Here is a 24,298-nt window from a genome sequence, read left to right as displayed (position 1 = left end):
GGAGCGCCCGTCAGATAGATCTTACCCTCCAAACTGATTAACTGGTATTTCATATACTTTTTTAAAAAAAGTCTTTTTCCTTTAAAATTTTTTGCTCTTTCCATACATTTCCTAGTAATATTTTCTAGTTTACCAGTTCTTTCTCTGATTGTGCCCAGTCTGGAGTTTATCCCATTTATTAAATTTTTTGGTTTCATGACTATGTGTATTTTATTTCCAAGATGTCTAATTTTTAATAGCAATTAAAAAAATTTCCCTTTTGTGTAATTGTTTGCTCTTTATCAGTAGACGTTATTCCTTCATTTATCACGTTGGTAATATCATAGGCATACATATAAGGTTTCTGTCATATTGTTTCATAAAATGATATTCACCAGAACTCACATTTTGATTTATGATTTTGTTGGCTTTCTTACTTGGTGTTAGATTTAGTCTTGTGCCCTAAAATTTAGATTTCTATGCTTAATTTTTATTGGGGGGAGCGTGTCTTTTTGTTACTCTTACCCCATCTTTGCTCACTTTTCTCCAGTGGTTGTGAATTCTTCCACCTGGCTTCCCAAGGCCCCACTGCCGAAGGGTCGTTTCTGCCCTCTGGTGGTATTGGTGACATCTTGACCTAGCCAGAGAGCTGGGGGTAACCCGATTGCTTCTTTGCTCTCCAGTCTCCCTGGACCTGTGGATTGCTGAGGGTGCTAACCTCAGACAGTGGTTTGCAAATGGATGTTTTTTCCAACTTCCTTTTCCTTCCCGTCCCCTGGATTTAAGCAGAGCCTGATTCCAGGCTCTTGTCTCATGGGGAACTTGTAGATACCTTTTTACCCAACAGGAGCCAGACTGCTGGCTGCCAGAGCCTGTGGCTGACAAGACAGCAGGACAATCGAGACTTCAACCCTGTCCATCGTGTTGTGTTTCTCTCTTCCTTTCCTGGTCCACAAAAAAAAGTTGATTCTGTTTTTAAAGCATTGCTTATCTTTATGGTTCCTTTTTTTGGGAGATTTAATTTATCACTGCTATGCATTCAGAGCAGAGGGGGTGTATCAGAGTTGAATTTATCTAGTTATCTTCACTAGAAGTAGGAGCTTGAGTATTTATATTTAGCTTCCAACACTTACAAGAAATAGGACTGCAGTTTCTGTAACTCTTTAATGAGGTCATGAACCCTTAGGGATCATGCTTGTCTTTTTCATCTTTATGTCCATATACTAATTGTGGTGCTTTGTACATAGTAGATAGATGCTCAGCCTTACTCTTTGAGTGATGAAGTATCAAATATCATCACATGGTCTAAGGAGCTGATATCAAATGTATATTTATTACTTACTTTCTCAAAACAACTGAACCTCACTGGGGGAATTCAGAAAAAGCAGAAGAATGATCATGACTCTTACCCTGTGATTCATGTTGAAAACCGTCCTATATTATTGTCTCTTTTCAAACAAGAAAGGAATGTTAATCTCACTATTTTTTGTTCTTAAAAGTGGAAACATTCCTCCTTCTATTAGACATTCTGCTTTTTGAAAGTAGAACAGGTATCACCTGAACCAGTAAGAATGGATTCCAATTAAGGACGTTTCTGGTCTGCCTATCAGTGCTAAGGAGCTTTTCAAATGGGTATTTTAAAACAGGGATCTAGGCATGGGCTTCTGCAGAGGGGTTACGGTAACCCTCTGAAATTATAGGCAACTGTATCAATCAGTTTTTTTGCTGTAGAACAAACCACCTCAAAACTTAGTGACTCAAAAGCAAAAACTATTTATTCACAATTTTATGGGTTTGTAATTTGGGCCAGGCCCACTGGGGAGGTCTGTTGGTCTGGCTGATCTCAGTGGGGGCTGAGCTTATTCATCTGTCGGAGGTCAGCTGCCAAGTCAGCTGGAGGTTTGGTGCTCTGAGAGGACTCAGCTTGGAAGGCTCATCTCTGCTCTGAGTGGGCTTTCATTCTCCAGCATGCTAGCTCAGGTTTACTCATGTGGAGATGGTTACAGCGGAGCTCAGAGGGGGAGCAGGAGTGTCTACATGGCCGCTTTATTGCTATAACATACCTATAAGGCCTGAACTCAGTACTCATGCGGTGCTGCTTACTCTCTATTCTACTGACAAAAGTTAGTCACCGGGGAGAGAAATAGACTGCACCTCTTAGTGGGAGGAGCTACAAGGCATTGTGGCCATTTTTGCAATCTACCATGCAACAAAATGAATGTTGTTTCCTGGGGTGTGGTTGTGTAACTTTCATTGGAGTCTCGGAGTATTACCTCCAAAGTTAAGAACTAATATTTTAAATGGCTTCATGACTGAACAAAAAGGTGTTTTTTTGTTCGGGGATGGGGGGACACCTTATTGATGGATACTTCCGTGTAAACACTGCTTGGTTTGGAGCGGCCCTGGGATTCTGCATTGTTTCTGTTGGAAGGTTCATACCTTGTATCAGGGCTTTAGGAGAATCCCCTCTGACATCTATACTGAGCCTGAAAACCAAGACCTATTGTGTAGTGTATCAGCTAGCTTTGGTTGAGTAACAAAGCACTCCAATGTTTCGTGTAAAACACCCACCATCTATTCAACTCCTGTTTTCATGGCTTTCTCCCGTGCCTGAAGTTGGCTGCAGGTCAACCAGGGGCTCTGATCCTGGGCATTGCCTGGTTGTCCTGAGGGGGGTGTTTGGGCCACTTGTCTCTCACCACCCAGCAAATTAGCCCAGGCCTGTTCACATTGTGGCAGCAGGGTTTCAAGAGAATGACTGAAAGTATGCGAGATCTGCTAAGGCCTACGCTTCTGTCTGCAGTTCAAAACAAGTGTCAAGTCCAGCCCGGATTCACTGCGGGGGGTGGGGGCGGGGGGTAGGTAAACTCCAACTCTGGCCAGGAGGAGCTGCAAAGACATCGCTACAGGGGAGATAAAAAAATCACGGCCATTGTGTATTCTTCCCCTATCTACTCTGTCCAGGTAATTCCTCCGCACACCTCGAATGTAAGTTACCTATTGTCTACGCCTACATTCCTCCTATTAAAGAGTAATGCTGTATTTGCCCTCACAGTGTAAATAGTAGCAGAAAGTCACGCTTACATAAAAGAACCTGCAGTCCTTTGACCATTAATTGATGGCACACCCCTCCCCCACTGTACGACTGATTTTTTTAAAGTCGCATAAATATGTTAAAGGTATAGGCAAATTACGATGATGTACTTTTCTAAAGAAAGCGATTTAACTTACTTTCCTTCCTTGTTCTCTAACGCAGCCCACACTGGAACCAGAGTTGCTTTGCTAAAAGGTTTCTCTGACTACACGGTGTTGGACAAACAATCTAGGGACTTCTCAGTCGTACCTTTTAGCTTGGCGTTTGAGAACTTGTGTGAGCTGCCCTCTCTAATGTTCAGCATTTATTTTCCTCCATTCTCCCTCGATCACCATTCCTTGTAGTCAAACCAAATTTCTTACTGTTGCTTGAACACATTTGCCCTCTACCAGTGATTCTTCACCATCCGGAGACGTTTCTGCTTGTCCCTGCGTGGGTATGTGCGTGCTGCGGGCATTGAGTGGGTAGAGGCCAGGGATGATGTTAAGCATCCTACAATGCACAGGACAGCCTCCCGCAACAGAGAATTATCTGGTCTAAATACCAGAGTGGCAAGGTGGAAAAACCCCATCCTACACGTTGCTGTCTCTGGGTATTTTTCCGCGCTGCCTCATGCTGCGAGGCTCATTCAGTGCTGCCTGTTGAAATGTCCCTTATCCTTAAATGGGCAGCTCAAATGCCAAGCCTTGTAGGTGACAGGTCCTGATGTGCCCCCTCCTCTCCTGTACTGTGGGCTCCCAGAATCCTGTGAATCACTGAAATGCCTATTACTTGGTATGTTTACAATAATTTGTACCCAGCACTACTTTGTTCAGATTTTTCCTCCCCTGTATTTCAATTGAGTGTGCGTGTATTAACTCTTCTGCTGAACTCTAGGTTCCTGGATGATAAGGTTCTTATTTATCTGTGTTTCTACTAGAACACCTACTGTGTACTTTCTACGGTAGGTGCATAATTAATATCTGTTGAGTGAGTGAGAAATATACATATTCCCATGTCCTTTGATTCAGTTACTCGTTCCAACAATTTTCTTTAGAGGACTTAGTAAAAAAAAAAAAAAAACGCAACAAGCTGAACATGAGTTTTTGTTTTTGTTTGTAATAATTGGAGTCAGAAATTATGGTAACATTGTACAATGCAGTTAACTTCTGTTTATTTCTGCAGCTATTCAGTGAAAAAATAAGTGGCGTCGAAGGAACGAAACTAGATGATGAATTTCTTGACATGGAGAGGGTAAGAGCATGTTAATGTCAGTTGTTTCACAAATTTGATTTTCGTTGTGATAGGAGATGTACTGATAACGTAAAGGATATTAGTGGGAATCTGGGATGTAAAGACCCTCCTCTAACGTGGAGGTGGAATATGGCTAGTTGGTTCCCTCTAGTGGACAAAAGTCACAATGCTCAAAAGATGGTCAATCTTGGCAAACAGTCATTGCAAGGAAAAGACCAAAGTAATTGTGATGATGTATCTGGAAAACCAAAATGTATTCCTGGGATGAGGTCCTTCAAATACATAAAGATTGATTGACTGTGTGGAAGACTCTGTCTCTGATCCCATGTGTTGCAGAAGCTGCGTGCCAAATAACGTTTATCTGGTTTCTGTCACTAGAACTAGCAGTGTGAACTTGGATAAGCTCTTTCATCTTTTCTGACCGGTGACACAAGTTTGATAATGTGCACCCTGCTTGCCTCACATGGATGCTGGGATAATTATGCAAAAAAATTAATGTGTATGAAAGCATTTAGAAAAATAGGATGAGCTTGTGACAGAAATGATTGTAACATGCTCCTAAGGAAGATTGTAGAATCTCTGTCCCTTAAGCTGTTTCCTGGTCAGCTTTGTGGAATGGTCTAGGCGGAGGTGGAACTGGGACCACAAGTAATTACCAACTTTCTCAGTTGCCTTCCCCTTGGTCTTGGGCCCTTTAAACATAGCCTTGTTTTAATAACTAGACTCCCCAGATGAGAGAGGGCAGGGAGAAAGCAAAGCATCTCTCCTCAGATGTAGCATCAAGGATACAGTATATAGCAGGTTGTAGAGCTATCATCAGATGCGGGGGAGGAAGTCCCATCCCTGGCTATGGCTTGGAGGGTTCCTATTGTCAGGATACCCTGGCCCTGGCCAGACTGTCCTCCAGGGAGCTCCTTATTTTCTGGATGAGCGCTATTAAGTTTCTAGAAATGTTAATGCTTTGAGAGGAAAAGCTCATTTTGTTTTGCTTTTGAAAAAACTTAATTTCTGAAAATTGAAAAACATGGAAATATTTTTAATATCATTGGCATACCTGAAGTTACTTTTAAAAATCCCTTGGTATATAAAGATATCATGTGTAACTTTCTTACTAACAAAATGATTCAGCTTAAATGTTAAATTGAAAAACACATTTCAGCAATTTTAGTTCCAGCTGGTGGACTGAGATCCCTCTTGTTTACTTCCTTTTCTTCCTAAAGCCCCAGTGAATGACAGAAGAAATATAAAAATAAAATCTATTTGTTATCTTACAGCAGTGAAAAGCATGGAAATACCTAATATGTGACCAGGATTTTAAGGACTTTCTGGAAGAGATTAATTAGATAGTATCAGATCTACCTAAAACATGACAGAGAAATGACAAAGGAATGGAGATATTCCATGACAAATCCTAGCCATATGGAAGTGGAGGACCAATAGTAATGTCAAAGTAAAATTTGTTGCAAAAAAACAAAACAAAACAAAAACACACACCAAAACCCACTAAATGGAAAAAGTTATAAAAAGGGGGGCACCTGGGTGGCTCAGTCGGTTAAAGCATCTGACTCTTCATTTCGGCTCAGGTCATGATCTCAGGGTCTTGGGATTGGGCCCCTCATCCGGCTCTGCACTTAGTCGGGAGTCTGCTTGAGGATCCTCTCTCTCCTTCTCTCTCTGCCCCTCCCCCTGCTTGCACTCTCTGCCCGAAATAAATGAATCTTTTAAAAAATTATAAAAAAGGATGCAGTCATGTAGTCTGTCAGAAAATTGTGATAGTTATGAACCATTATGCACCATATAACATGGCATCTAAATACATAAGGTAAAAGTTGTCAGAAATACATGGAAAATCGACAAAGTCCAGAGTAGAAGATTTCACATACCTCTCATAAAATCACAGATTAAGTTGACAATAATAGATTGGCTCATAGACAATTAGTATAAAATATGATTAATAGCTTTGATTATAAATAGATAGATATCTGCGTTCCTCAAATTGAGAATCTGTATTCTTTTTAAGTCCCTTTAGAACAATTAAAAGAATCATATGCTAGGCTCCAGAAGAAACTAAAAAAAAAATTCCCAGTGTAAAATCATAGAATACAAGGATTACAAGGAAGGTATACCTTCCCAATTCTGGATGTTTGGAAATATTAAAATGTGTAAAAATTATTCTTAAAGAAGAAATGAAAAGTAAAATAAAAAATCATTTAGTTATGAGAGACAGAATTCTATATATCAGAACCTGTGGTATATAGCTACATCTTAAGTACACTTAATAGAAAATAAATGTTTGAAGAAAATGAATAAATCACTTAAGCCAAGAAGCTAGGAAAATAACAACAAATTAAATCACTTTAGATGGAAGGAAGGAATCAATACAGATAAATGAGGGATTAATAAAATAGGAAACAATAACAACAAAAAGGTAGAATCAATGAATAAAAACAAGAACTTTTTTTTTTTTCCCAAAAAGCCACCTCTACCAAGTATGACAAAGAAAGGGAGAAATAAATTACATAAGGAGTAAGATGATATAGTGACAGGTATGGATTCTTTCCTTTTTTTGGTATGGATTCTTTTTTAAAAATAATAATAAAAAATAGAATACTGTGAACAGCCACCAGAAACCAGGGCTGCTAGCAGCTCTCCAGCTCAGGCTGAGGCCTGGAAGAGTCAGTGGCATGGGCTTTGGGGGCACTGCAGGGGTAGGGTGCCAACATTTGAAGGAAAATCCAGATTTAATCAATGGACAAAGATGCCTTCATACCAAATAGACTTTACAAAAAATAACTTTTACCTCTGTACTTTTCTCCTGTTTGTCCTGATGGTTTGCAGCGGACATTGCATAGCATTTTGTTAACCTGAACATCTCCCCCTGCCCACAATATCCCCAGTTTTCTAGAAGGGAGGCTTTGTTTTATTTTTTGTTTTGTTTTTAAACTACATTGGTTATTTTTTCAGTGTTGATCTTGATTGCCCATATCTGACAACATGGTGGGCATCTCCTTCATTTTGTAAGGAGTCGGTTCCCAGTTTCGATTGCTGGGGATGTTCTGGAAGCTGCTCTAGTCTGTGCACACTAGGCTGTGAGTTTTGGCCATTTGTCTCTTGGCTTCCCCCCCCCCCCAAAAGATAGAGAAGGATCTAAAGTAGAAAGTACCCCTGCCACAGATCTCACTGTCACCCTTCAGAGATGATGCCTAGCTTCCTGGTGGCTTTTCATGTCTAAGGAAGGTTGGATACGTGGAAAGGAACACTCTAAGCTGTGTCTTAATTAATATGAAACTTAGGAAAGTTTAAAATCTAAAACCTCGTTTTTCTTTAGCTTAAACTGAACTGCTGAATCTTATTTATAAATTTAGTAATTTTGGTGTAAAAACGATGATCATTTTCAGTTAATCTTCATTTTAGGTTCCCTTAAGTCATAGGCTTAACAGATCAAATCCTTAAACATTTATCTCCAGTTACATAATTAAGCAGATTCCCTTAGACATTTCAAATGTCTAGAATCACAAATGCGACGTATGGAATTCGCTTCAACGTCACATCAAATTTAAAACAGAGTTTCCCTAAGTACTTAAATTTCTTGAAACTCTAGTAAAACATAAACATTTAGGTGATCCTATTCTCTTAAACATTTCAACGATCTTCATAAACCGTCGAACACAATGAAGAGAGTTCAGACCTTACAGAACCGGTCACAAGGCCAGATGCACATACACACACACGCCTCACACACAGCTGCACGTGGGCATCGGTAATACAGGTGTGATTCATTGCTTCATCATATACGTACTGTTGCTTAAAGCTTCCTGGGGCCCTGAATTTAGGCATTCAGCTAAGGGGAACACATACAGTTTCAGGCTGGTTGAGCTAGCTTGGTTGAAAGCTTCTGACCCTGACCAGATCGTTGTTTTTTTCAATTACAAAAATGAATTTCTTGTATTACAAATCACTCTATGACTTTCTCTCTTTCCCTGACGATGCGCTGTGGGCATCTTCCCAGTACGTATGGAGCTTCCTCGTATTTTCTCTCTGATGATTTGAGTATTTCCTTATTTGGATGTTTCACGATTTGTCCAGTCAATCTCTTGTCACTTATCATTCAGGTTGGTTTCAATTTTTAATACGACATAAAATGGTCAGACATCCTTTTACATCATTGCACGTTGCTGGCGTGTTTCCAGATGATAAATTCCTGGAAGTCTGAGAGTGGCACTAATAGGCCCATTCGTAGGTCCTTTACCTTGATCTCCAGAAGTTGTATCTGTTTTGCACTCCGTGTGTGAAAGGGCCCGCTCCTCCACATCTGTATAATACCTAATATTGGGTCAAATCAATTAAAAAAATTGGGGGGTCAATCTAGTGAGCAGAAAGTATCTCCTTTTTAATTTACATTTTTTTCTGACTATTTTGTTAAGTGTTTGAACTTGTATTTTTCCTAGTTTGTGGTTTGCCAGTTTATGTTCTTGTCCCTTCTAGTTGGGTTGACTTTTTTTTTAAATTTTTTTGTTTTTTAAATGGGAGTTCTGTGTATTATGGATACTAAGCGCGTGTCCCTTGTACGGTTTTCTTTCTCTTTAATTTTGCCACTTTTGTTGGACTTCATGTACTATGTCTTTTCACTGTTCAGTCTTTAATTTTATAGGGTCAGAATTTTAGTCTTTTCACTTATGACATTTGGATTTTGGGTCATGCTTAGAAGAGTCTTCCCGTCCCCATATTTCAAAATGCGCTCATGAATAATTTAGTACCTTTACACTTTGTTTTTAGGTCTATATTTGTCATCCAGTAGGTAGTGTGAGGCATGAACCTAACTTCATTATTTGCCAAGTTGTAACAAAGAAAAGAAAAAAAATTAAAATTGAGATGAGATTTGAATTAATTTTACATGTTAATTTGGGAGGATTTACATCTTTGTACAATTAAACTTTCCCATTTAGGAATATGGTTTTTGAAATAGCTATTGTACATTTCTCATTATATTTGTTTCTTATTGTTGCGTATTTTTAAATTGCTCTTATGAATGGGATCTCCTTTTCCCTTATATTTTCTTTCAGGTTATTGATGGTATGAAATAAAGCTATTGTAATGTGCATATTTACCTTTATTGTCTGTTCTCACATTCGGGTGTCTGGCTGACCAGCAGCCAGTGTCCAGGAATGGTTTTGTGGAAGGAAAGATTCAGTCTTAACAAATGACAGACAGAACACATGGGTGTTTATGTTAGTGATATGCTAGTGAGAATGAATCATTGTTGATTTACTGTGGTAGTTTCTAATGTGAATCATTATCAGGGCATCCTTATGTGAGTATAGACATCAAGTTGACCCAGCAGATAAGGAAAGTTTGGCTCAGACATGCCTAGTGTTGGTTTGAGAGACCTTCAAGTGTATCTAGTAATCTAGAGGAGCGTAATGACTTGTCCAAGTTTTCTAAATATTACATGAATACTCACTTTAATGTTAAAAAGGAAAAGAAATGAATGTTCTCCATCATCATGGGGAGAAAAGAGCTGTCCCAAAATCAAAGTGAGAAATTAATTGCTTCTCCCCCAAAATGCTAAAATTCATTTAGGTTAAAATCACCATAATAATGTGTATTAAATTAATGCATGTTACTTTTCTTTTTCTGTGAATTCAGTGTCATTTACCAACATTTTTATGTGTTTTTCTTTTAAAGAAAATAGACATTACCAATAAAGCTGTTGCAGAAATTATTTCGAAAGCCACAGAATATCTTCAGCCAAATCCAGGTAAAGTTAAAAAATGTCTTGAAATAGTCCCTTGCTCTTTCACTGTCACAGATCACTAACCCATGTTTACTTGACACATGGCTGACATAATTTAGAAACAATGTCTTTTGCATCCACATAATAAAATTCAGTTTTTTTTTAAAGTCAAGCCTTCAGGGACCGGAGGTAGTTTCAGTGAATTCTAGTCGACAATTCTGTGAACTACAGTGATGTCATTTGGATGGAGGCTTGGGCTCAGCCGCAAGGCACTGCTGAGCAAAGACTTTTTTTAGGAGATGCTTCAGAGAGCCACTAAGCGTTTTGTATATGTTTTCTTATTGAGGAATCTCCTCTTTTAGAAAAAAAAATTCTGTCATCCTGCTCAAAAGGATATATTCACTTGAAATTGCTTCCACAGTAGGATTTTAATTCCGAGGTCGGGAAGCAATACCCCTTGATGAGTTTTTCCTGGGTTGTGAAGTACAGAAACTGACACAGGGCAGGGCATCCAAGCCCCAAATTCTGTGCATCTCCAAAACTGCCTTTCCTTTTTAGGAATTTAGTATTTGCACATAGCGACTGTGATTCCCTTGGCTGTAGCAATCAGCACAGACCCAACCATCTGAAAATCTAGGCAGTAAAAATTAAAAAAACATAAATTTTATCAAAATTATGTCCAGGGAGGTTGGTGGGTGTAGACGTCTTTAGAATTGTATAGATGATGAGAATTTTAAGAACTGTAAGAAATAGTATCTCTTCCCTGGCCTCCTTAATGATTGAGATGAGCCACGTAAGTTCCTTTTCCTGATAAATCAGTCAGCACATGACTCAGCAAGAGCTTACTCTTGGTGAAGGGTTTTCCTGGATCCTGGGTTACTCCGAAGTTGGACCAAGATCCCATCCTCAAAGAATCGACGTTGGAAGGGGTTAGGAATGGGGTGGGCCAACAACGGAAGTGTCCCCTTGGACAGAGGCCTCTGGTTATTTCCAGTTTAATGTCTATCAGTCACATGCCTGGTACCTCCCGGTTTCTACCCTGACAGTGGGAAGGAGGAACCGAGTGTGTGTGTGTGTGTGTGTGTGTGTGTGTGTGTGTGTGTGTGTTTTGTAGGAGAGTGAAGATTTTGTGCAGGGACCGGGAGGCAAACTGCTTCGAAGCTGAGGTGGGCAAGTTTCAAAAAGGCTGACACAGGGGAATGCTAAAGCAGGACCAGCATTACCTGAGAGACTGTGGGAAATGCAGAATCTTGGGCTCAGCTCAAACTGCCTGAATCAGCCTTTGCATTTTAACAGGATCCTTGGGTGATCTGTATGCGCATTACAGTTTGAGAGGCACTGGTCTAGAATACATGAAAACAAACATGTAATTATTAAAGCCAAAGAAAATAAAAGTCTCTCCCCTTACTTCCTAAAGTTATCTCAAACACCACAACCTAGTATGTGATTCACTCTCTGGCCTGTAGGATAAAATCCCAAATCCTTAGCTTGGGATTCACTTCATAGTCATATTTTCCCATAGATATCTCCTGATTTGTCCTGTTTTAATTTCTGTTTAGGTCAAGCCTGCCTGCTTTTTATCTGTTGGTTATAGACCATAAGCATTCCTCTTCCACACTTTATTGATAAGATTTCTGCCTTTTTTGGGGGCATCTTTCCAACCTTATCTAGCAGTATTGCTATGGTTTCATTTTTCTGACATCATCCCCAACTTTATCTACAAAGTACATCTTGCATATTCTGCCTTAGTAGTACCAAACCCTGAGATCCGTTAGGGCCGGTGCGGCCTGGGTCTCTCTGGAGCCCCAGTACTTGGCATGGGCTGTCCCACAGAGCCGGGATCAGTAAACACTCCTTGCCTGAGTCGGAGAGAAGAAGTTCAAGAGCGTGGCCACCCATTATTTCCCTAAGGGACCATCCACACACAGACTCATGTTCCCTTGGGGGGTGGGGGGCGGGGGGATCCGTTTCCTCCTATTGGCTCTGCTTCCTAAGAGGAATGAGCAGCCCTTCATCACGATATTGGATACAGTCAGATGGAATACATTCTTGGGGCACGGGGAGGGTGTTCACGGCCCGATGGTGGTTTGAAACATCCACCTCAGCAGGTCTGTTCTTAGTGACCCATGGGGCCCCGGGAAGGAGTGCCTGTCCAGGTGTCTGCACCTGACTCGGGGTGTGGGCCACGGCAGGCCTCTCAGTAGATCACCCTGCATGTGGGCTGGGGTAGCCCAGGTCCTGTGTTTGCAGTCCACGGAGCGTGCACCGTCCCTGCGTTCCATCCTGGCTGTGCAGAGGTGCGGTTAGCACCTCCCCACCCCCCCACCCCCCCCCGGTAAAAGAGTCTAGGAAATCCTGTGAGAGACGGAGTCTGTCACACCCCGCCCTGTCCCTCGCTCCAGGCCTCCTGCAGGTTGTACACCAGGTGGCCTCTGTTTTGCCGTCATTTGTTCAATGCGACGGACCTGTGGCTCTGCCTTGTCATTTTAAGGAATTACAAATGACAATGTTTTTAAGCATACAGAGCTAAGCTGGGAATGCTGAACACTGTGTCGAAGATTCGAGGACAGGTGAAAACCACCGGCTACCCCCAGACGGAAGGCTTGCTGGGCGACTGTATGCTGAAGTACGGGAAGGAGCTGGGCGAAGGCTCCGCGTTCGGTGAGTGTGCACAGCGCCTGGATCAGCGGCAAGCACCTCCTGCCCGGCCGAGATGCACAATGCCACCTTTTTTTTTTTTTTTTTAACCATTTATTTATTTACTTAGAGTGCAGGGTGGGGGCGGGGTGCAGAGGGAGAAGGAGAGAGAATCCTCAAGCAGACTCCCTGCTAAAACATTCATTAGTCACAGAGGGTAACAATATCTTTCAGAGCAATAGAAGGTGAATTTTATTTTATTCCATGGGTGAATGTGGACAAGATGGCCTATTCCTTATCCTGAAGGCAGACTCGTTGAGGGGACAGGTGAGGGTGCCGGGCAGGGCCTCACAGCCAAGGCCAGTCCTGCAGTGCCCCTGCCATGGTGACTGGGCAGGGGGCTGGATGGGCAGACAGTTTGATGGCTTCCCAGGTCCCTAGCAACGAAAGGGAACTTGTGTTGAGGAGAGCTGATGTCAGGGGGCATCAGGAGCGGATAGGTTGCTTGCCGTTCTGAGGAAGAGACTGTACTATCGGGTGCTTTCCTTTCGGGGCCACATGGTAGAACCTTCTTGAAGTGCAGAAGCCTCAGTGGGTGGAGGCTGAGCCCCACGTCCTTGTGGCATCCGTAGCACTAAGCCTGAGCAAGGGGGAGGAATGTCAGGTCCATGGAAGTGATGGCCAATATTCAGAATTAATTTTTGGAATCTCCAGAGAAATATTTGGAAATGTTTCTGTCAAAGTCGAATTTGACATTTCGGGGCGTGGGTCCTGGTGGCAGAGGGGTCAGAAACAGTAGCTTCCGTTTCTGATCCGTTGGGCAAGAAAGAGTCCCCAGGCTGGGGAGGGATGTCTCATCTTTATCTTGGAATGATTTGGACTCGAGAGTGAGTTAAGGACATTTAGGGGGAATGAAGCTACCAGTGGGTCAGAATGGAGTCCTGGCCAGCCATAGTTTAGAATAAGAGTTTCCACTTCTATTTTGCGAGGTCCTATACCATGCACTATCTCGTTTATTTTTAAAAAAGTGAGGTGAGTCTTCATTGTTATCGCTTTTTTGCAGGTGAATAAACTGTGCATGGCTGGACTAGTAGGTGCAACAACTTGAAGGTCAAAATTTACTAGAAATGCAGATTGTTGGGCTGCCTCTTAAGGTCTTTTTCTAGCCTGAGAGTTGAGAGATGCCATGCTCTACATGTTTATGAGGTCAATTTGGAAAACTCCAATACAGGAAAAATAGTTTGGTCTGGTGCATCACGTCCCAGAGATACCTTTGAGAGAAACTGCAGCCCTCGTTCTGCTCAGCCACCAGGACTCCCGCTTGCAAATTCCTGTGGATTAGTTGGCACCGAGATACCAGGGCTTAATCCAGCAAAAGTTGCCCAGCACTGCCCAAGCCCGAGCGTGGCTGGCCCGGGCCTCATTGTAGGAGCAAACCTTGCCCATCCTGCTGAAAGGCTGTCCCGTGTGACCCTGCCAGGCTTTCTTTGACATCAGAAAGGGTCAGGAGTCTTAGAACCATCTAAAGGAGATGGTGAGTGACCTCAAGATCTAGTAGCTAGAAACTGACAGGAGGTTTTTTTCATTTATTTCTATTGTAACCTTTCTTGGTTGATACTTAGCCCTGATGAATGAATCCTTTTATAGTTTACAAAGAGGGATTTTGTTCCCGAACTTCTAAGGAGCCCTAGGTGCCAGTTCACAAAACTGGAAATTTCCCTGCTCTCTGAAAGTAGAGCATTCCTACGAGTCCTTTTATAAACCAAAATGGTGTAAAGCAAAGAAGAAATTACTATTAATTTATGTGGAAAAATTTGGGGGTGTTACCAGACCCCCAAAATAACCTCTCCTAGGCTTTTCTCATACCTTAGTCTTGCTTGTGCATGCACAGAATAAGTCGAGACAGAGCACAGATGTTCACAGACACAGCTCAAAGCCGTGGCGGCTGGATGCTGGGGTACCGTGTGCTGTTCTCATGACTTGGGGTACACATCACCTCTCTAATAACTTGCTGCAAAACAAAGGCTGAATGTTATTCTCATTTTGCCTTTTTTTTTTTTTAGTGAAAGCAAAAATCCTCTTTGGATTTTTTTCAGTTAGCAAAACCAAGTACTAATGTAGGTCTTTTGTAAAGGTGATGGGGTTCAGCGTGAACTTTCGAAAAGCAGGGGATACCTGTACCAGTTTTTAAAGAGGAGCTTTATCCCCACCTAGTGGCCAAAATGGGAAATGCTTTGGTCTCTCTCAGCGTCCAACCTTTATTTTATATAGTGGAGAGAAAACAGAAGGTAGAGGAAAATACAGACCTTAAGGAGACTTTCTTTCTCACGTTCTTCTTCTACTTCTTTTTTTTTTTTTTTTTCTGAGTCAGGATTCACCAGTCCCGGGGGGAGGACCTTTTTGCACCGTCATCCACAAACTTTTGGGAAGGAATTAAATAAATACCACCATTATCCTCAACGACTCTGCTAAAGAAACTTTTCTTATTTGCATTTTCTATTCAAGGCAATGCATTGATAGAAGTTGGGGAATCCATGAAGCTAATGGCTGAGGTGAAAGACTCTCTTGATATTAACGTAAAGCAAACTTTTATTGACCCACTTCAGTTACTCCAAGACAAAGATCTAAAAGAGATTGGGGTAAGTCTTCCAGGCTATAAATCTACCCATTGCTCCTTAAAATAATGTCTATATTGAAAATCATTAGAATGCTTCTGTAAGGATTCAGTGAAAGCATCATCTTATCATGGGTGCTGGAAGAATCATCCATATTTACCTGGCTCACTGGGAAAAAGGCCCAGAACCTCTTAGCCCTTTCTTCTGTATTTTATTGAAGCCAGCTAGCTGAAAGCCGAGATGAAAGATGCATATTTCCACAACCATTTCTCACCTAACAAAATGACCCCATAACTCCATAGTAGAATTTTTGTAATCAAAAGCATCCCGTAGTAGTCCTATCTTTTGACACTTTGCACCAGACCCGTAGTCATGATTTGTTACTGCTTCTCAAGGAAATCAGTATCTGGGAATTGACATTTTACATTTGGAAAACTGTTAGCAATGGCCTTGGAGAGCACGCATGGGCGCTCTCAGGGACCTGTCGGTGATCACATGCCACTTGCTTGATGGTGTTTTTTTATATGTGCAAAAACAGACTTGAGGGTTCTACCCCGCCGGGACTTCTACTCTGGAGGGGCAGCCTGTGCTGACTTCTGACCCTCTTAGGGAGCTGCCCTGAGGACCTGCCTCCAGGCACCTTCAGGAGTGATCCGAATGCAAGCCCAGGCCAGCTTGGAAGTCATTTGAACCTGGGAGATGTCCCATTTCCTTTCTTCAGGCCCAGCAGTTCTTGTGGGGGCACCCCTGGACCAGCAGCATCAGCATCACATGTGACAAAGGCAAATACTTGAGCCGTCTTCCAGATTTCCCGAACGGGAAGTCCTAGATGCCTGTATGGGCATTAGAATCTGCACGGAAACCAGAGGGTGTGGAGGGGACGTCAGGGAGGTTGAATGAAAACCAAAAGCAACCATTCAGGGACTCCTGGAACATTCAGCAACCCTGCTCCCTAGTATGCCCTTCATCCCCCACTTGCCGGGTCCTCTTTCCCGTCCGTGTCGGGGAAACAGTGTCCTTCCTGCCCTCTGAAGCCAGGCCTCCACTGGGCCCTGGAGGCCACGGCCATCCATGGCCATTGTCCTGTCTCCTGAACCTCCGTTCTTCCCTTTCTAGCTCTTGGCTTCTTGCATTAACATCTAGAAGCTTGAGCTCGGCAGCCCTGGACTCGAGGCCTCACGCCTTGCCCCTTCCAGCGCACTGTCCACACCACGCCCAGCGTGGCCTTAGATGGAGACCCTCCGGAGCTGCCCACTGGTGGCCGCTTCCAGATCCGCCACCTTAGCCCTGATTCTCTGGCCTCTCCTTCCCTCTGGGGTCTGGCCCCTGGCCCCTTCGCAGTGCTGCCCAGCCTCTCTGCAATACTTGCAGCCCCCGGGGATAGCTCTGTTCACTTTCTCCTCCTCCCCTCCCCTTCCGGCTTAGTCACTCACCTCTCAGATCTCAGATGCTCTTTGTTTTGGGAAGCCTTTGCTCTCTCCTGGTTTGATCAGGTGCTCCTGTGTTCCCCTGTGCCTTGAGCCTCCCTGCTTCTACTCCTCTGTTGTTGGGCAGTAAGCGCCTCGGGGTGAGGAGTCCTGCTTTGTTCACTTGTGGGACCACAGACTCAGGACGGGGTTTGTGCTTGCAAATTATCAAAGAGCAGATGACCTGGGGAGAAGGGACGTTCTGGGGGACGTGGGGATACCAGAACAGCCTTCCCAAATGCAAAACCTTAAAATCAGAGACCCCCTTGGCTGAAATATATAATACGCCGTTTCTTCTTGTGCTGTTGTCCTTGAGGAAAACCCAGAGTCCTCTGGGCAACGTAGCTCTTCCACCGGACCGGCTTGAGAGCTGGCTGTGGACACAAGTGTGGACCAGACAAATGTGCAGAACACACCTGTACTTCAGTGTCGGCCTTCCCTGTGCAACAAAATAATATCCTAAGGGGCATCTCGTTCCTCAGCTGCTGTTTGATACAGAAACACTGTAAACCTACACTTCAGTCTACACCTCAGTCATGCGATGATCAAGAGTTCAGAGTCTGTTCAGAAGCGTTCACGGTCTCCACTGTGTTTCTGTGTTTCAGACGCCGGGAGTGGAGAACCTGCTCATTTAAGACCAGCTGACTTATACCTGTAAAGGGTTAATGGATTCCAAACATTTCTTGGCCCATAAGCAGCCAGGCTGGCCCTCCCCATTCCCATTTTATAACCACACACAGAGGCCCAGAGGGAATGCCAGATTTGTCCAGAGTCACAGAACATACAGGAAAGATGCTTCTGGCTTTTTATCCCGTATGCTGTTTTTGCCGGTTCATTATGGAAGTAGAACCAGTGCCGTTCACTAAAATGCATAGTAACGTTACCTGCATGCTTCAGTGGGATGGGCTGGTTTTGTGGATACATTCAATAGCAAATACCTGTTTTCCAAGGATTACAGGTGTAAACTCTTCCAGGCCTCTCCCTTGCCCTATACAGCTGAGCTGTCTCCAGCATTTCTGACACGGGATCCCTCTGCTTGAACACAGACTGTGATGGGGAGTTTACTACCACACAAGGCAGCCCATTCCATGAGTGGACAGATCGAATATTTACAATTGTTACATTTTGTTAAAGAGATCCTATTTTTCTTTAAAGAAATCTCACCTTTCAGAGGTTGTAAATGTTTGTACTCTGTGTATACATATTCATCGATGGCATTTATTGAACGTGTTCTATAATTGGGAACTTTATGGGATATGCATAAGTATTCTAGGGGCTACTAGAAAAATTTCTGCTTTTATAATCTAGCTCTTAGGACTTGACAGTAGTGCCAAAGGAAATGTGCTTATTTTTGGTGTAATTTAGTTGGACCTTATCTGGACATTAAAAGAGCTTAAGTGAGGGGTCCTATAAAGAACTTTGGAAGATGGAATCTGAGTGCTGATACTGTGTCCTCATGTTCCATATAGATACTCATTCACTCTGCCATCCATCCACCCACCCACACGTCTACCAATCCATCCAACCATCCATCCACCCACCCATCCACCCGTCTTCCATCCGCCGCCCAGCTGCCCACCAACCCACCCACCCAATCAACCACCCACCCAACCAACGACTCAGCCACCCATCCATCCACCCACACACCCACCTACCCATCCGCCCGCCCACCCATCCATCCACCCATCCACCCATCTGCCTACCCACCCACCTGCCCATCCAGCCACCCATCCATCCACCCACCTACCCACTAACCCACCCATCCGCCCGCCCACCCATCCACCCACCCATCTGCTTACCCACCCACCTGCCCATCCAGCCACCCACCTACCCACTAACCCACCCATCCGCCCACCCACCCATCCATCCACCCATCTGCCCGCCCACCCACCTGCCCATCCAGCCACCCATCCATCCACCCACCTACCCGCTAACCCACCCATCCGCCTGCCCACTCATCCACCCACCCATCCGCCCGCCCACCCTCCCATCCATCCATCCACACAAAGATATTCCTTGAGGGTCTGCAGTAAAGGTGGCCTCAAGTGGATGCTGAGGGCACGCAGACATGTAGGATGTGTCCTTGCCCCTAGAGTGTAGGCGGACACAAAGCAATGGCTATTTTCACGGAAACAACAAAGGTTTCTTTGCCCCGTGTTCTGAGTGTACAGTTCTCTGAAGGACTCCTTTGTCTTGTTTAGCACCACCTGAAAAAGCTGGAAGGCCGCCGCCTGGATTATGATTATAAAAAGAAGCGAGTAGGTAAGATACCAGATGAAGAAGTCAGACAAGCAGTAGAAAAATTTGAAGAGTCAAAGGAGTTGGCTGAAAGAAGCATGTTTAATTTTTTAGAAAACGATGTAAGTATTTAAACCAAACAGGAGACTTTAATGTGATTAAAAACATTGAACATATGACTAGGACCAACATGTGGAGAAGCTCTGGAGCCTCAGTTTACAAAAGCTTCCAGAATTTTCTGTAGCCATTATCTATCTCCTGCCTCAGAAATGGCTTCGGACATTTGGCAAGCCCCAGCTCAGACCTCCGGTCTCGAGAAATCCTGTTCATCCCAGGATTGCCCCCGAGGTGTGCTCCCGGTGGCCCCGGGGAGGGGGGTTGTTTGCGGAGTTAGATAGCGGACCGGCCTTTGTATTGGAGGCCAGAGCGTGGTGGTTCTGTGGGAGAATGGAAAGCCCGTATCGTGTGGTCTTTGCGGTTTGGCTGAGACTGAGAGAAGCACCGTGTAAGGCAGATGTTTGAGGAGGGGCAGCTCTCTGATGCCTTCACTTGTCATCGGGAACGTTCAGATAGCAGAGCATGACCTGCACTGTTCAGCGGTACTTGCGTGGTGGCGCTCGTGAGCTCGGGGATCGTGAAGGCCTCGACACAGATCCCTCAGAAATGCAAAATATTCTGTCATACTGTGATTCCTACCCGCTTATATTTTATTTGTCCAAGGGAAGCTAGATTCAACGTACCGAAGAGGCATGGTCACCCCCTCCTGTGCATCATGGAGGCTGAAGGCTTCCCTCCTTTGCCTCGGTGATGAGGCCTTCGGTGTTTGTGGCTGCCCGATTGGAAGAGCCTTCTGCCACCTGCGTGTCTCTGGCATCCCTGTCCTAAACTTGGCCTTGGCAGTGCCCTGTGCTGTTTTGGCCCAGCCTTAGCTTTGTACCCTATTTGTTGACCTTTCAAACCTGTGGAGACAAGTTGGAGGATTTATTTATCTGCAAAACCATGTTCCACTTCCAATGGTTCATTAAAAGGTATATCAGGGTCTTGCATTTTCAAGTTAAGTCAAACAAAATGTACTGAGCAGCTTTTATTTGCCGCGGTGATGTGTGGGGGAATTACGTTCAGTGTTGACAGGACACTGATCCTGGAGAAAATGATTTGAAAATCCCCACACCCACGAAACCTGAGTGCTGAAAAGTACACTCCATTATGCTTCTCCTTTCAATAGTTTATCAGGTTTTTTACATCTTATGGGAAATGGGAAGAGGTGTAACCATAATAAACCATTATTTGTTTATTTTCCCTTAAAAATATCGATTTTCTCTTGAAATTGTCCCGAAGCCATCGGCAATTTTGGTTTTGTTTCGTCTCAGATTGCCGTATTTGATCTTTTGAAGTATTCAGCACGTGGTTTTGGAGTGTGACGTATCGGATGCGTCTGATCCTTACCAGGCCATGGCAAACGTCGTCCTTCCGGTCCTGCGCCTGGTAGTGGCGGATTTAAACTCTGAGGTTGAATCTCGTGTGTCACACGGGCTGCCTGCCCTGTGTGCTTTTTCATTCATGAAGCACGATGATGATGGGCTTTTTGCAAAGCCTTCCTTAGGGGTCTCCTTCAGTTTCTCTGTCTCTGCCAGTTCCCCCAATTGACATGTTTTCCCTTCAAGGTCAAGCAGAAGTCAGGAATGATCCCTTCCGTATGGAAACTTGGCCACTTGTCCCTTGGCTGACAGTGACCGTATTCGCAAATGCATGGACTGCCTCCCACCCCGCCCCGGCACGAGTAAGAGCTAGGTCTTAACTCCAGCCCTGCAGGGGAACTGCAGTGTGTCCCCTGAGGTGTCCTGGGTGGAGGGCACCCCCGTTCACCTCTGGGGAGCCTGAGTTGCTCCCTCAGTTCCGACAGGTGGTGCTGGCTCATTTCACAGATGGCCTGTTGCTTCTGCCCTCTGACAAAAGCCCCTGGAAACCAGCCACGCAGGTGGGAGGAGACCGAGATCAGACGACGGCTAAGGACTTTTGAGCCGCCTAGGCTCCTTCCCTTTCTCTGGTCTCGTCTCCTTGTGCCGTCTTTAACCGCGGGGCTCACCCGGGTGCTCTGCCTGCTGATTCCTGCGGGCATGGCCATAGCAGTGCCGAAGCGGTTAGTGGTGATGACGGGGATGATGGTGACAGTGGCAAAGGGCCATGTGCTGAGTGACTCATGCTGGAGCCTGAGGGGGTGCTGGGGGCGGCCCCTCTAGCATGGCACGCCTGCTTTCACCATTTCCCCTTCCTGGGCTTATAGTTGAGGACGCTCGCAAGTTGCCGTGTAGGCTCCAGAAGGCTGCCTGCCTTCTGTTCTTGGGGCAACAGCAATCAGACCCAGAAGGGCTGTCTTGACCTTTTCTGTGTCGGTGTGTCTGGGTCCTACCCGGGTGGTCTGGCAGTCCTGTGGATGAGGCACAGTCTACAAAATCTTCTCCACCTCAGCCCTCGGACCTGATAGGCGGATGCGGAGGTGGTTGGTGTTTGGGGATCAGCGGCAGGTGACTGGTGGGGAAGACAAAGAAGCGGTGCGTGGGGGGGCGACGCTTTCATGGAGCTCTCAGCCCCGCCCTTGCCCTTCTCTACCCCCAGGCCAGCCCCAGGGCCCCGGAGCCCACAGAACCCTGACTTCCTGCTCCCCGTGCGTCACCAGCTCCTGTCCAACCTTTGCCACTTGGCCCCTTCTATCTCTGGCTGCTGTCTTTCTGGGTGAGGAGGCTCAGGAGGAGGAGTGATGCTTCAGGACGGCTGGGGTTTCTTCCAGGAACCGACCCTGCCACTAAAGATGGCTGGGGTCTTAATTCCCAGGTAAACACGGTGGGTCTGTTGGCCCCGCCTTTGTCCAGGGGCTTGGACTGCGCTTGCACCTGAAGTGGCACCTGCCACCATCCAGGTGCGTGCCTGCTCCCCGGGGATGTGGTGGCAGACAGCCGAGGGCCTGGCGCTTCCTCCAGACACAGGTGGGAGATGCTGGTACCATCGTGAGCTAGAGGTTTGGGGCTGTCAGGCAGAGCTGGCCACCCCTTTGCGTTCTAGGTGAGGAACGGATGCAGAAGCCAGGTTGGAACCAAGGGGCCGCCCTTTTCACTGATGAGAACACCCAGTAGTTATACCCTATGGGCCTCCTGGGCAGTGGTGCTGGAGGGGATGGCACGGACCTACGCATGTCCAGCTAGGACTTCTGCTCCTTCTGTTCTCAGTTGACCAAAGCCACCCTGCTCGGCTCTCCAGACACACTCTGAGACATGGGGCCTCTGGTCATGCAAAGCTGGCTTTGGGGGCAGAATACGCCATCCTGCTAATTAAGGAACGTTCCCTGATCTCCTCCCCGGCAGGAGTGAAGAGGGACTGGAGGAGTCACATAAGCAGAGTGGTGTGAATGAAGGGGGCGGTGGTGTGTCCGTGGCCTGGCGCCACCCGCCCATCTCTGCCTGGCACTGATGGTTCAAACCCCAGAGTCTCACTCTCCAGGGAACGGGGAGGGGGGGTATCTTGTTCAGCCCTCACATCTTGTAGCCATGGCTAAGACACAAGAAAAGCTTCACCAGATAACGCCAGAGATCTGCCTGGTTTGAGGAGAGCCCCGACTGAGACGCACAGAGTTGTTTTTTCTGCAATCTCCAAATGCAGATTATGTAACCCTTGCCTAGGATTTTCTGGCCAACGGACCATTTGTGGGGCTTTCCAGGGACTGGTTGCTCATCTGTCCTCACATCTCAATTCTCCCAACTGAGAAACAAACAGGGACAGCTGAACAAGGGTCACATACTGGCCCCTCGCCCAGAGGATGGGACTTTCTGGAAATCCATGTGGGCAGCTTGGGCCTGGGCCCACAATGGGACTCTAACTGCCTACCCCAGGACTGAAGTCTAGACCTTGGGACCCGTAGTGGGAGTGAGGCGGGCAGAGCAGAAAGGCAGATCTTGGCAAACCCACATTCTTAAAGAATACAGGCCTCAGAGTCAGGCTCCACCTATCGCCTGTTCAGTGCTGGGCGCAGACACCCTGGTTGTTGGGGGCCCCCCGACCTCCTCAGTCAGACAGAGCACCCCTGTACCTGTGATGTGGAAAGAAGGGAGGGGTGGTGTGAGGGACCCGAGTCGGTCACTCCGACATTCCCAAGGAAACTGACGTCTATTTTCCTGTCTGAGTTTGGCAGAGCTGTGAGTGGGAGAACCAAAGAGAAGTCTCCTTTGGCCTCACCCCGGAGTCCTTGGCTGTCTTGTCAGTCGGAGCTGGATTGGAGACCTTGGGCGTCTCTTCGCCTCTTGCTTGTGGAGTTAGCTTCATTATTCCGTGCACAGATGCAAGCCCGGAGGTGTTTTGGTCCCCCAGCTTTCCCGGGAGCCCCGAGGGTTAGGCCTGGCGGGGCTCCCCCTAGGAGAGGGGCCCCTGTGCCCATCGCAATTCGCTCTGAGGTAGGGGTGCGGGAAATTGAGCAGGTTGGTTGCCCGCCTTCACCATTTCTTGGGAATGGCCTGTTAACACTCTCCTTCTGTCTTTGCAGAGAAGTCTATTCCTCACCCCTTGACATCATGGAATGTAGGTCTTTGACTTTGGCAGGGGCCAGAGAGAGCACCTAGAATATCCCCATTCCAGGCCTGTGAGGCCAGACACCTGCACTTTTCTCTAGCTCTCCTGGTCCACATCTCCTGCCTGCGGGTCCTCCCTCCATCCGTGGGCTTCTGCAATAAGTGGGGTTACCGGATTGCAGATTCCTGGGTTCTTTCCTTTGGTCCGGGGTGGCATTTTCCTAAACTCATTCCACAGGCTGTAGTAGGTTGCACTAATAATGTCTCTATGCTCCAATGAGTTTGCCAAACCCTCACGCGGACAAAACTAAGCAGGTTTTCTTGAATCCAAGACTTTTCAGTCTTTATATGATAATGTGAAAAACTGGTCTCGAAGAGATTCCTAAGGCAGGGCACACCGGGGAGTTTCTCAAACTTGTTTGACCTTCCACATCATTGTTATTATTGCTGTCATTTCAAGGGACTGGTGACACGTGGCACAAGGTACATTAGGAAAAACTGGGCTCGCGGAAGGAAAGGCACACCCAACAAGGAGGGAACCACCTGAAATCTGATTCTGGTTTCACTTCTGCTCAGCTGTTTGCCCCTGGAAAGTCACCTTGACCTACACATGTCAGGCACGACGTGAGCAACTACATGCCAGAAACCCTTTGGGAATCTGAAGTGGAGAATGGAAGCATAAGGGGCTGTTATTTCGGCTACTAAGTTCATTGCCTTGCTCAGACTTTCTCAGAAACTCTGAGTAA

General features: G+C 45.6%; 1 protein-coding gene across 1 annotated transcript in view; it reads left to right on the top strand.

Annotated features, from left to right (window-relative positions):
• Positions 1–4,240: 4,240 nt before the first annotated feature.
• SH3GL3 (SH3 domain containing GRB2 like 3, endophilin A3) overlaps positions 4,241–24,298 on the top strand; it is a 49,382-nt gene continuing 29,324 nt past the window's right edge. Inside the window, exons 1-5 of the mRNA XM_028089436.2 lie at positions 4,241–4,306; positions 9,992–10,064; positions 12,558–12,701; positions 15,183–15,316; positions 18,960–19,118. Of these exons, the coding sequence (XP_027945237.1) occupies positions 4,298–4,306; positions 9,992–10,064; positions 12,558–12,701; positions 15,183–15,316; positions 18,960–19,118 (519 nt within the window). The 5' untranslated portion in view covers positions 4,241–4,297. The remainder of the gene's footprint in view (positions 4,307–9,991; positions 10,065–12,557; positions 12,702–15,182; positions 15,317–18,959; positions 19,119–24,298) is intronic.

The sequence above is a fragment of the Eumetopias jubatus genome, unplaced genomic scaffold (assembly GCF_037043125.1).
Source record: "Eumetopias jubatus isolate StellerSeaLion01/CBP00866 unplaced genomic scaffold, mEumJub1_p1.0 scaffold_7, whole genome shotgun sequence".
NCBI lineage: Eukaryota > Metazoa > Chordata > Mammalia > Carnivora > Otariidae > Eumetopias > Eumetopias jubatus.
The sequence above is the reverse complement of the archived record's forward strand: the minus strand, read 5'-3'. Positions and strand labels throughout refer to the sequence as shown.